Source organism: Chelonia mydas, chromosome 21 (assembly GCF_015237465.2).
Source record: "Chelonia mydas isolate rCheMyd1 chromosome 21, rCheMyd1.pri.v2, whole genome shotgun sequence".
NCBI classification, from domain to species: domain Eukaryota; kingdom Metazoa; phylum Chordata; order Testudines; family Cheloniidae; genus Chelonia; species Chelonia mydas.
In genome coordinates, this window is record NC_051261.2 from 11,235,863 (window position 1) to 11,249,456 (window position 13,594).

The window sequence follows — 13,594 nt, forward strand, 5'->3', positions numbered from 1 at the left end:
CCCACGCTGAGAACAGAACCCCGAGGCCTGACTCTACCCCACCTCCCCTCTGTGTTTTTAAGCAGGGTGCCTCTTGGTATATGAGACATCTCACCGACCCTATTCAAGGTACTCCAACCCCCTGAGGTGCCTTCTCCCAACTCCTTCCCCTTGGGATCCCCCACTTTCTTAGCTGCTGGCTCATTTTCCAGTGAGTTCCTTTCAGAAAGGCTGCCATTGCTGACACCTCTAAGCTGAGCCAGTTACCTGTCCTGTGGCGCCCATAAAATGTTCACACAGTTAGTTCCCCTTTCCCCACCATAAAGCACCCCAAGAAGGCCCTGGGTTTGCGACTCTGCATTCGCCAGAGGGAGCCAGAGCCTCCCCCTCCTTGAACTGGCCACATCTGCTCGTCACACGGCGGGCAGACTCGTGGGGTCTGAGCGCTCAGCATGGAATCTCTTCCTGGAACCGGGCTGTGTGTATACCCACCCCAGCTCCCTGCGCTCCCCACAGCTGGCTGTGGGTTTTGTTAAATGTTACATAAACTCCTGTCAGTGCTCCATTCAGCACCCGCTGGACCTAGCTTTTGGCGGCTGAGGTTACAGGTGACCTTTCCTTGTCTCCCGTCTGGCTCTAGCCATCAGCAGCTCCTCAGCCTCAGGACCGGGACCAAGTCAGGGGGCAAGCGGGGAGGGGCAGAGAGGAAAAGGAGACTGTCCGGTTGACTGGGATGGGGGAAGTGTGTGTGGGAGCAGGGGAGGGGAGAGCATGGCTAAGATAACAAGAACCATAAGCCCCGCAGCTCCCCAAACCCTCCCCCCTCTGCCCTTTCCCCTGCTGCTCCTCAGGGCAGGCAGGATGTAAATCCTGCCTCGGTTGTCAACACTTCATGCAGCTTATGGGCACAGACAGACGTTACCTTGCCTCCCGCACCACGCCGCTGCCTTAGGATTCCCCTGGGGCACACACTGGAATGGGAATGTGAGCTGCCACTGCCCGGTCCCTGGCTCCTTTCCCCTCTCTCCGGGCGCTTTATTACCCAGCATAAACAATGCTCTGATTGATGTGTGTGTGTGTGTGTGTGTGTGTGTGTGTAGAGGCCTCTAATCGCAACCATACCCGCCGCGTTCCCATCTCCCCACCTACGCATGGGGCACGGCTCTGGAAAGCTTCCCTTGCAGGTAGCCCCTGCAGGGCAGTCCCGCAACATGAGGGTATCTGCCCTGGTAGGCCAGGTCCCGTACGGCCCACCCTGAGATGATGAGTTACAGTTGTGTTGTCCCTTGGCCCGAGCGCTTAGCCAATATTCAAGGCCCTTGGAAGGTTGTAGGAAGAGAAATGGATCATCTGGGTCAGGTATTTGTTTGGTGCAGTCCTATTGCTTTACTGAGAAGGCACGCAAAGTCCTGGTTCCCTGAATGCAGCACAGACCAGCAACAGCAAGCCGTTTCCTTGCTCGCAATTCTCAAGCCTGCCTCACCGGCCAGTCCTGTGCCCCAAGAAGTTCTGTATCTGCTCCCTCTCAGGGCCATGCTCATGACTGCTTCTCAAGCTTTCTGCCTCGCACACCCACACAAACAGCTGCAACCAATCAATGCCCTCACCACCTGCATCTGTAATTAGTCCCCAGGGAACCCCCTCTTATGTTCTCCAAGTTCATGCATCTTCTGACTTGCCCATGTAGCGCCACGCCATGGGCAATGGCTTCTAATATTTGTTGCTTTCCTCCATAAAGGAGCTTAGTTGCTTCTTCCATTGAGCTGGAATGCAGGGTGGGTGGCAGCCCCATCAGTGTCAGCAAGGTCTGCGATGTGGCTCAAAGACACACTTGCTGGTAGCTGTAAGCCCTTTCCCGCATAGCAGTCCAACACGTGTTGATCACATTGGGCCAGGCTTAGTTGAGTCTGAGATTCTCCGTCATGGCTCTGAACTGGCTGGATCTCTGCTTTCCCCGGGGGCCCAGCCTTGATGGGTTTGGGGCTGCATCTTGGTCAACCCCAACCTGAGTAGGGGTGGGATGGGATGAGCAGAGCTGGAGGTTGGAGCTACCTGGGAGAGAGGGACCAGGAGGTTGATTAGACCTGGTTGGTTGCTCTCGGCTTTCAGCACTAAGAGAGGCCAATGCACTGGCTTTCTGGCAAGATATAGGGTGTGTTAGGGTAAAATGTTCCTCCAGATGTTGCTTTCCCCTAGCATGTGTCCCTCTCATGGCCAGTAAGAATCTTGCTTTGGGCTAATTCACACCAGGGTCTCTAGTTGCTTTACAAAGGGGACAGGGGGCCAGCATCCCTCTCCGTTGTTTTACAAATGGGGAAACTGAGGCACAGCAAAGGGAAATGACTCCCTCTAGGCATTTCAATGAGCCATTGGCAGGGCTGAGAATAGAACCCAGAAGTCCTGGCGCCAACGCGTGTGGTTTGACCGCAGCCTTCCTCCGTGGGCTGCGGAATAAGCTGGGCTTCTGCCCCCAAGTTGCAGCCTTCCTAAGGCTTCCCTGGCAAAGTCTCCAGTTGGCGTTTGTGCCTGGTCATTACAGAATGACACTTTGTGCCTTTGGAGTCTCACATGGGGCTCAAGGCTGCTCTTGTGCAGACTCTTCCAGGAGCCGAGGCACCGCGAGGGGAAGGCAGGCCAGGCTGTGCACCTGCGCACCAGGGCCGCGGGTCAGGGGTGGCAGCTTGTGTGGAAGAGGCTGTCGCGTGCCGCCATCTGGCGGGGACGGCTCTGCAGATGCAGAGTTGAGCCCTCTCCCGCTCCCAGCTGCAGTGGCCTGCCAAGGAGAACAGCAAAGCGCGGAAGGGACCCATGCTGCTGCCGGCAGCAGAAATCTGAACCGTGGGACCTTGGAGGGTGCTTCGTGGCTTGGCCTGCAGGGAGCCGTTCCCCCGTGGTGTTCCGTGCCAAAGGAGGCTCCATGACAGGAGTGCGCTGTAGGTTGTGGGGAGGGGCTATGGGCAGACAGGGTGCCATGCACACCCCAGCCCTGGCCTGGGTGGGAACTGCTGCCATCCCACATAACCTCCACCAGGGCTGAAGTCTGCCCCTGAATGCTGCCCTGGGGCTGGCTGTTGGGTCAGCACCGTGACCCCAAGTGCCTGCAGCTCCTCCCACTCCCTGGGGTGGCTGGAGCCAGGCTGGAGCCAACGTCAAGGCCCCACAGTAACCCCAACAGCTGCCCCATACAATGTGACAGGCCCGCCCCGCCCTGTGTGTCCAGGGGGAAGCCTGGCTCCAGCTCCTGTTGATGGCAGGTGGCCGATACAGGGTGATGGATGCTGTCAGGCTGGGGACGGAGCTCTGGACACGGCCTCCATGCACCAGAGCAAAAGCCAAAGCAATCCAGGGTCGTGAGTCAGCAGCGCCCTGTTTAGTTTGCAGCCTGGATAGCCCAGACAGCAACGTCAGCAGCTAATGCTGCCTCTGGCATGTTGACAGCCCAGCTTCCTAGAGCTGTCCAGCTCCTCTCCGGGAAACAGCCCTGGGCACCTTGGCACAACCTCTTGTTGCTGAAGCCACTGGGGAGCAGAGCAGGGGGACAGGCCAGATCGGGGGAGGATAATTAGAGAGGGGCTGTGGATGGGCACTGGGTGGTGGCGAGCGGGCAGAGGGGAAGGACGTTGGGTGCAGAGGGGCGCGGTGGGGATGTATGGTGGGGGCTGAGCATGGGGAGGAGGTTGAGGGTGAGCAAAGCGGGAATGGAGGGGAAAGGGCACTGAGGGTAGAGGGGGAGTGGGCATTGGGGCAGGAGGAAGAAGTGATGGTGGTGTGGTGGATGGAGGTGGGGAATGGGCATGCCAAGGATGGGTGTCCTGTGCGGGAGGGGGAAGGTGGGGCTGGTTTCAAACGTGGGGGAGGCATGTCTTGGCTGGATCTGTCCCAGGCTGGCAAGAGGGGTTTGAAGGGAGTCAAAGGTGTTTTGGGGTGAGGGTGGGGTGCATGGGGGGCGAGGAGGGGGTTATAGGCAGGCTTGTGTTAGCTGGCTATGTGGACAACTGTCCTCAGAGAACCGTAGGTAGGGCTATGGGATACTTCCCCCAGGCACTCTCAGACAGCAGAGGTTTCAGTGCAGGCTGGGCTTGGCTCTAGGCTGTGCCCGAGAGACTGGTAATCTGGCCCCTCTGAGATAGTGACCATCTTGTATTCAGCCCTAGCCAGCATGAGAAAAACTCACCCTTCATCCTAGACCCCCAATGGCATGAGCCCTGCAGGAGCTTTTATGTGTTTTCTTCTCTCTTTTAGAAGGAATGAACTGCATGAACAAGAACCACGGCTGCGCCCACATCTGCCGGGAGACCCCCAAGGGGGGCATCGCCTGCGAGTGCCGGCCGGGCTTCGAGCTCACCAAGAACCAGCGGGACTGCAAACGTAAGAGCCCAGTGCCTGGCTGCTCCTCTTCCCGCCTTTGCTGTGGCTTCAGCCTGGGGGATACCAGCCCAGCTTCGTGTCATGAGACCCACCTTTCTCGGGGGGCTTTGGGCCTTGACGCAGCTCCATGGCCACCACCATTCCTTTATTAAGATAATATGTGGCTCTCCAGACTCCCACCCCCTGCTCTAAGCCACCCTCTCCACCTACCCAAGGAAATGAACCCAAGACCCCCTAGTGCCCAAACTTCTTGCATTAAGCACTAGACTCAGGAGTCCTGACTCCATCTCCTCCTTCTCTGAGCACTAGACCACACTGCTCTCCCAAGTCCGGGGACAAAGCCCCAAATCCTTGACTCCCAGTCACCCTGCGTTATGCTCTGGACCTCCCAGATCCAGGTAAAGAACCCAGGAGCCCTGACACCCGTTCCTTGCGCCCGCCTCCCCGCCCCCTCCCGGCTCTAACCATTTAAACCACTTCACCTTCCACTGCTCTGCACTTTCCTCCCACCGTCTAGAAATAAAACCCAGGAATCCTGACTCCTAATAAAAGCTTAATAACACCCAGTTGTCAAATGGGTTGATTTTCTGAGGTTTAAGGGCCGTGTTTCCAGCCAGTCTCCTTCACTGCTTTTGCAGCGTCTGTCGCGGACGTCTCTATCTGCCTGCCCAGCTTTCCAGTGGTTTGCGTGCGTCGTTGTGTCTGTGGGCGCGGGCCGCTGCCGGCGCAGGCTGAGGCAACCCCAGATAATGCAGAAGTAATTAAAATGGGGTCCCGACAGCTCAACATCCCCCAGTGAGATCTTTACAAAATCCCGTAGCTCGTTCTCTTGCAGAGACAACGGGCCAGAGTCACCTCTGGTATAACGCTGCGTGGACTTTACTGCCCTTCCTGGGCTTACACCGGGGCTGAGCCTGCTGTCTGATCAGCTTTAGTCTTAAAGTAGAAGATTAGCGCACCAGAGAACCACAAGAATCATCTGCCCGGGGACTCGGTGTTGTCAGCCCCTCTGATCTCAGGCCAGGAATTCACTGGTGCTGCCAAGATTTTAATTTTTTTTTAAATCTTTTATTTATTTGATTGTTATTTTATTTTCTCTCAGCAGAAAGGATGAAATGGAGCTTGAATCCAGCAAACTGATTCTCGCTCTGGGATAAGTTAAAAGAGCAACTTGCCTCCTTAAGAACATTGGGTCAGATTTTCAAAGCACCTAAGTGACATAAGAGTTTTTGAAAATCCCACGCATCCCTAATAAATTTTTTATTACTGAGTAAACATTACCATGCTGGACCTGATCAGCGGTCCTTCTAGCCCACTCTCTGACATTGACAAGTAGTAGATGCCTGTGAGAAAGAAGCAAGAAACCCCATGGTAGTGTCATTCTGCTAAGATTTCTGCAGGGAAAGTCAGAGACTTAGAAATGGCTTATGAGGATTTCTTTTAACCATTGTGGCTGAGACTTTCCCAGTTGCCTAGGGGATTGGGAATTGGGCAGCTAAATCTACTAGGTAGAATTACATCTTAGTTTAAAAATTTCTGTAAACCCTGGATTTTAAATCCTTTCATAAATTTTAAGTTTAAACCATCCAAGATCTCCCTGAGCAGTCTTGGAACTAAACCCTGTTGTTCTGTGTATTTGGGACTGTCCTATCAGTTCCTGTTCCTATAGAGTTGAAGGCCCAATGGGACCGTTGTGATCATCTAGTCTGACCTCTTGCATAGCACAGGCCAGAGAATCCCACCTGTTCCAAGCTAATAACCATAATTTTCATTTCTGCTACTTGGGTTTCCTTGGGATTTGCACTTGATACCTCCAGCACCATAGGCAGGAAGCCCACCACTAGGCCATGATGCCAGCTTACTACTTTCCCTTTGAATTGTGTAAGGTATTGTCCTCCAAGTAGCGATGAAATGGCAATGACTTTGTCACTACCAGTTAGGGCCAAGATTTTCAAAACTTTAGCAATTTTGAGGGCCCAACTTGGGGCACTGATTTTCATGGGCGGGTGTTCAGCACTTTCTGACATTCAAGCCCCTTTAAAGTGTCCGAAGTCAGGCACCCAGAATCACTCGTCACTTCTGAAAATCTTGACCCTAGGCTGGATTTGAACTCACAACCTAGGGTGAAAGGATCTAGATCTGACTAACTCTAGAGCCGCTCGTTCCTCTCACCTCACCTCGGCTCGTTTTCTCACGCGGCTCTCAGCCTTCCATCACTAGGACACCAGTTTAAACATGGCCCAGCTGGGTATTAACTGAAAGTCGCTACCATGGGATGGTGCGTTGGCCAGTGCGAATCGAGCTGGGGAGATGAGTTCCTAGTAGGCAAGTGTCCACATGACAAAAAATGCCAAGAAAGGCCAGAGACAGAAGGGGCCGTAGGAATAGAACATCTCTCTCACATCCCTAGAGATGATCTAAATGGCTTGATCATCAGGTACTGGGTCAGTTGGACCAGTGGCCTGCTCAGGATGCCTGACTAAATGGATCATTTAGCCTAATTCAGTGTGGCAGGAGATGGGATGTTGGCATAAGGGGACCGTTTGGTGTGGCAATTCCAATCTCCAGACAGCTTGCGTTCCCCTGCTCATGTGCAGTCCAGACCAAGTGCGTGGGATGATGATGTTTGGAACCTGCTCCCTGCTCTAGGCTGTTGCCGACTTCTTGACTGTGGGTTCTTTGCCCCCTGCAGTGACCTGTAACTATGGAAACGGAGGATGCCAACACACGTGTGACGATACAGACCAAGGGCCCAAGTGTGGCTGCCATGTGAAGTTTGTGCTGCACGCTGATGGGAAAACGTGCATAGGTAGGTGAGAACTGTAGCTTAGATCACACCTGTGTGTGTATGTGTTTGCGCTCTGGCTGGGCTGTGGATCTCAGCGCTCTTGCACTAAGACTGCTTGCTTACAAGGCTGCTGCCCCAGACTCCACTGAAGTTCACTGAATGCTCCCTCTCCAACCTGTAACACTCACCGGCCCGGGATCCAGAGCTGTATAGAGAGGGTCAATACTGCTGTGAAAGGTTTATTCTCTGATCTGGCTCTGTACAGCCAAACAGTTGGCTCTGGGTCCCACTGAAAGTACCAGCTCTTCAGGCTTCCAAGATATAGTGGAGTTTTTCCCCCCACAAGAAATCTAGGTATTCTAAAGAGCAGCACAAGTTTTCATTGTAGGGTGTGTGTGTGTGTGTTTGTGTGTGTGAGTGAACCAGCTGCACATCATAAGCCCTGTACTGCTGTCCGGTAATTGGAAAGTCTCCTTTAGTTCAAATGGACCAGCAATAATTGGTGGTTTAATAGAGCTGGACCAGAATTGGACTCAGTATGTTTGAGGATGTTTCTAAGTAATCTAGCAAGAGTGGGGAAGTCTTTTGTACAGGCTTAATTAATACATAGATCTATATATATTACGTGACAGCATGTGTTGTAATTGCAGACAGCTGTATGGGGTACATATGCATTCATTCACGGGCTCTTGTGCACATGGTCACGTGGCTAGTTGCATGTGCATGCCCAATCCTGTTCTCACACTCGCACATTTTCGAGCAGACACATAGGAGAGTGCTCTAGGAAAGGAACGAGGGATCTGAAGCTTTGTTCTGGGCTAGCTGTTGTCTTCCCTTGTGTTGTTATCCTCTAGTCTTTGGGGAAGAATGATGGGGGAGTTAAGATTTGGACGTGAGTCTGTTCCCAGCAGGAACTTGGCACCATGAGGTCTCAGCCCACCAACAATTGTCTTGCAAAAATGAAAAAACAAAACCCAACAACCCCCAAAATCAGCTTTTTTTTCTCTGTCTGTTTTCAAATTGTAAAACATCAAACGGAGATAGAAGTTTTACTAGTTTCAGATGCTTGCGCAGCTTAACAGCTGATTTGATTTAAAAAAATGTTACATTTGGGAAGTGATTAAGTCCACAAATTGCTGTAAACATGTTAGCTCTTACTGCAAAATAAAAAAGGAATTAAAAGCAACTGAGAGATTTAGCTCTTCAAGCCCCTGCTGTGCAGGCACAGAAAATGCCCTGCACACATTTCCATGAGGCAGCTTCGTTCTACAAGCTCGCACCGGGAAAGCCCATCTCGTCCCTCTCCTTGGCCTGTGGGACTGTTCCATGTTTCACACACGCAATCTGTCCAGTCTAACTTTACACCTCCCAGGGAACAGGGCTCCCACTCCTGCCTCCTGGGAGATAATTCCCCACCTTAAGAGATCTCACTGCCAGGAAAACTTTCCTGATATTCAGACCCCAAGTTTTCCCTTCCTTAATTTCATCACATTACGCCTAATTCTACCCCCTTTTGCCTCCCTAAATAATCTCACTCCTTCTTGGTGTTTACAGATATGTGTGTCCTGTTCCCACTTAGACTTTAGTGAGCAAATCTCTATGTAGTATCATGGAGTAGCCGTGTCAGTCTGTATCCACAAAAACAATGAGGAGTCCGATGGTACTTTAAAGACTAACAGATTTATTTGGGCATAAGCTTTCGTGGGTAAAAAAACCACTTCTTCAGATGCATAATCTGTGTATTTATTTCTATTCATCTCTCCCTCTTACCCCCCTGAACATCCGTGCTACTCTCCTGTGCACACCCTGCAGTTTGTCAGTATCTTTCTGGTACCAAGGTATTTGCTCTTGCACCAGAGCCATATAGATCCTGTTCTAACACCTCTTGAAATCAATGGCAAATCTCCCATTAACTTCAGTGGGAACAGGATCGACCCCATGGGGAGGAACTAGTGCCTCCGTGCTCCGGGATATGATGCCTCTACCTATGCAGCCCCAAGCTGCTTCAGGTGTTTTTTTGTGGCAATACTGCACGGCAAATGCCTGTCTAAATTATTGTCCACCGTCACCCCTAGACATCTCCCTGCCCTGCTGCTTTTCCAGCCTCTCCTTCCCATTGTATATCTGTTTGGGAAGTTAGTGCCCCTGGGTATATTAGCGATTGCATTTCCTCTGAGTTGAATCTCATTGTGTTCGTGGTGTTTTCTGATCACGTTTCCAGTCACTCTGGCTCCCTTGGTATTTCTCTGTCCTCCTTGGTGTTTTCAGCTCCTCCGATATAGAATTATCTGTAAATGTAATGAATGGGCAGCTTAATCCTTGGTTCTGCGTCAGTAACGAAGAGATTCAACTAGACCGGACCTAAGCTCTCTGAGACCAGGACTGTCTTTTCATTGTGTGTTTGTACAGTGCCTAGCATTATGGGCTCCTGGCCCAGGACTAGGGCTCCTAGGCTCCACCACAATACAAATGATAAATAATAATGAATAACGCTAGTCTCTGGGGTACCTCCCCTTGCTTTGATGCTCTTGATTACCCTTTTTCTGCGGCCCTTCAGCCTCTTTTCAATCCTCCTGCCTTCCACTTTCCAATCACAGTTGTGTTACTCTAATCAAAAAAAAGTACAGTTGAGTGACCAGATCTAGTCTTTATAAACCATTGCTGCTTATTGCTCAAGTTTTCATGATCTTCCAGGAGTTTAGTGATTTCCCCCCACCCTCCCTTATTGATTGAACTAGGAATAAAAATGAAACTAACAGGGCATTCATGGCCAGGACCGCCCTCCTCACCTTTCTTTGAAGTTCAGTACCATATTTGCATTTCTCCACCCTCATGGCAACGCCTCAGTTTCTCTCTCTCTCTCTCTCTCTCTCTCTCACACACACACACACACACACACACACACACACACACACACACACACACACACACACACACACACACACACACACACACACACACACACACAATTACAAAAATAATTGCCAGTGGTATGGTAAATTGGGTTGCAGATTCCCTTGAGAAAATCTTTCTTCTACAGACACCAATTTTTTTCTATGGTCTTAACAGGGGAAAAGATGAGGGGCCAGATTTTTCAAGGTTTTTTATTTAGGTGCCTAAAGATGCAGATTGCCTAGCAGAATTAGGTGCGTAACTGCCATTGACTTCAATTGCGCTTAGTCGCCTAACTTGCTGAGAGCTTTGTCATTCCCACTTGGCCCCTATTTGCATCTTTAGGTGCTTCCATATCTCTGTAAATATGTTTGGTTTTTCCAAATATTCCCTTGCATTCTCTGTGCACAAGTCGGGCAGGGCTCCTTCCACCTTCTGGCCTAACCATTCCTTCTGTGGCTGGGAAGTCTAGTGGTTAGAGTTGAGAACTGGGTGCGCTGGACACCTGGATTCCACTCCTAGCTCTGCCACTGACTCACTCTGTAACCTTAGGAAAGTCATTTCAGTGGTAGGTGCTTCTGTTTCCTCACCAGTAAAATAGGGTAATACCTACCTCCCAGGGCATCGGAGCCTAATGCTTTAATGTCTAGCTAGTGTTTTGAAATCCTTATCTGAGGCCTGTACAAGGCTTCAGGATAATGTTCTGATAAAGGATGGGGGGTCAAGATTTTCAGAAGTGTCTAGGGATTTAGGACACATAGCTTGTGGGGCCTGATTTTTAGAGGGTCTCCGTACTCAGACATTTTAAGGTATCTTATCAAGTTGAGCCCCCAAATCAACAGTCACTTCTGAAAATCTTGGCCAAAGAATCCCCTTTCATATTTTCCCAGCCCCTTAGAAAACATTTTCCTGTGCGATTCAGGACATGTAGTTTATCTTCCCACTAACTCACCTCCATGCATGCAAGTAAATACAGCCATGAAGCATTTTAGTAGTAACACAGGCCACCCAAATCCTGACTAGCAGCTGATGCCCCACTCTGGACTCATCCCAGGGGGTCTGTTCACTGCATCCACTCTGCCGCTCCTTCCTCCCGCAGCCATGTGAGTTACGGACACAGCATCCCTTTCAAATGGGGCCAGCTTCCAGCATTGCCCGTCCCTTTGTCTGATGAGCCACGTTCTGCTCTTGGCTACACCTGGCTGTGCTGATCAGTGCGAGTGAGGGCAGGATCCAGCCCAGCACGGTTGGTAGCATCGGAGTGCATCTGAGTCCCCTAAACTGCGAACAGTGCGGGATTGTGCTGCTGTCTGTGACTAACAGGCAGCCAATCCCGCCTTCCCCGCAGGGATGCCCGGCTGACAGATTTATAGTCAGGCAGGAGGCTTAGGTACCTGCTTGGATATTTATAACTGCTCTTTTTTGTTTTACGGCCGGGTCTCAGCAAACAGCTTCCCTTGCTCCCCCAGCCCTCCCCCTTCCTTCTCCATTTCCTCTGAAATACTTCATCATTTCAAGGGGAATAAAGTTTCCAGGGAGGGGAGTGCAAACCTGCTCCCCCAGCCCAGCGCTTTGAAATTGAATGCGGTGCGTTTGAAGGGCCGCTGGGAGCAGGCTCCTCATGCAGGTCTCCTTCAGCTCACACCAGCCAGCAGGAAGCGGGGTGGCTTCATTTGAATGACAGTTTCATTAGGCCGCGGCCGGTGTTTTTCATTTTTCTGCTTTTTATTGCTGCTTTTAAAAATGCAGATAATGAATAACATGCTTCCTAGCGGAGCAGGGGCCAGCCCTCATGACTCCCACCCTGGCTCCAGGATCGGGGGAGGGGAGGCCGATGACCTTATGTATTTGTTTATTCTCTAAAGCAGCCTTTTCAACAGCCCCCAAACCCGCCCCGCCCTGTTGATTAAAGTGCTCTGCAGCGGGTCAGGTCAGCCTCGCATGATGGGAGGGGCTCTTGAGACGCCAGAGGAAAGCAGCAGGCCCGCAGTTGTGTGCTCAGCTCTGGACTTGAGGCTTTGTGGTTCCATAGGGAGAAAACATGTCTGGGAGATGCACTGTCACTGGTGGAGGTGTCAGTCACCCTGCAAAAGTGCTCCCCCGAGGCGTGGTTTGTGCTCCCCAGAAATGGCAACACTGCTTTATAGCACGCTCCCCAGACGCCCCAGCGCTGCCCCTGATGGCAATATGGCCCGCTCCCCAGACGCCCCAGCGCTGCCCCTGATGGCAATATGGCCCGCTCCCCAGACGCCCCAGCGCTGCCCCTGATCGCAATATGGCCCGCTCCCCAGACGCCCCAGCGCTGCCCCTGATGCCCCAGCGCTGCCCCTGATTGCAGTATGGCCTGCTCCCCAGACAGCCCAGTGCTGCCCCTGATCGCAATATGGCCCGCTCCCCAGTCGCCTGATCCCCTGCAACTGGACTCCCCCATCCTGCCTCACATCCCGCTCATTCTGTTGGCCATAATGGGGCAAGCATATTACAGGCAGGTCTGCCTCCCTTAGAGGGCCTGTTCTTTTCCCCAAGGCTCCAGTCTGTCCCCCCCTTTACCCCAACATGAGGAGTGCAGACCTGTGCCCAAGGTAGATATATGACGTTCGCATCAGTGCAATTGGCTTGAGCAGCTGTAAGATGTTACAAGATGTTCTAATGTTCGGTAAAGATGTTCATTAGTACGGTGTTCTAGTGTGGGAAGGAGCACGGGGGGCTGGGGCAGCCGTTCCTGGTGCATCTACAAGATGTCTTCTGCTCCATGCTGGACGCCCCCACAGTCACAAGAGACTGACCGTGCAGGAGATACTCCCTCTTCGTTGCTGCAGAGGAAGGGAATTAAACCCCCTGCCCAGGTGTCCTGGGGGCATCCATCCTTCCCAACCCCTGGTTTGTCCAGCCATGGACATTTGAGGCAAATCCTGGTGGCAGAGTAAGGTCCCGGGTGCCCGTTAGGATTTGCCCTGTACTGAGCGCTGCAGAGAGCCGAGGACCTGATGCGTCTGGGAGTAGATCGCACTCCTCTCTCTTTTCCTTCTCACCTTCCTCCTCTCTTCGGCTCCGTCCTGGCCCCTCCACTCAGTCTGGCCTGCCTCTGGAGTTTGTTTCTCATTAAGCCCTTTGCTCAGACGCTCTGATTGTCTCTTGTCGCCTCGCCATCCCTGGGGGATAATCAGTTCCACATGGGCTGTACACGTATGGGGGAAGCACTGCCCAAACGCTCGCCTTCCCTGTGCTGCCTGGTTCCTGGTCCTTGGGTCAGGCCCATCTGCTTGGCTTTTCCTCTGTGGAGGGGTGAGGAATTGGCTCGGGCGGCCCTCAGGAGGCCCAGCATGTGGAGAAATGACTCCCCCAGCTCCTTCTGGCCTGCTACAGTGGATCCGTCTTACTCGGCAGGGATCCACACAGTCATATGGTACCCATGGGGGAAGCAAAGCCAAAGCCTGACTCAGGCTCAGTCCTGACCCTAGTGAAGGCAAAGGCCCTGGGACCTCTGCCATCAATTTTAATGAGAGCAGCAGTTGGCGCTTTATTCCTCAGCCCCCAGGCTCCCCCGGGTGCAGACTGCTCCAGACC

General features: G+C 52.2%; 1 protein-coding gene across 7 annotated transcripts in view; it reads left to right on the forward strand.

Annotated features, from left to right (window-relative positions):
- SCUBE3 (signal peptide, CUB domain and EGF like domain containing 3) overlaps positions 1–13,594 on the forward strand; it is a 123,711-nt gene that overhangs the window by 72,589 nt on the left and 37,528 nt on the right. For 4 of the 7 annotated variants that reach the window (XR_006286798.1, XM_037884907.2, XM_037884911.2 and 1 more), the window contains exons 5-6: positions 4,222–4,347; positions 7,040–7,156. Coding sequence is in view for 6 of the 7 variants with exons in the window: in XM_037884907.2 (XP_037740835.1) it covers positions 4,222–4,347; positions 7,040–7,156 (243 nt within the window). In the remaining variant the exon portion in view is untranslated. The remainder of the gene's footprint in view (positions 1–4,221; positions 4,348–7,039; positions 7,157–13,594) is intronic. The other 3 variants (XM_043533344.1, XM_037884908.2, XM_037884910.2) reach the window with 1 other exon arrangement.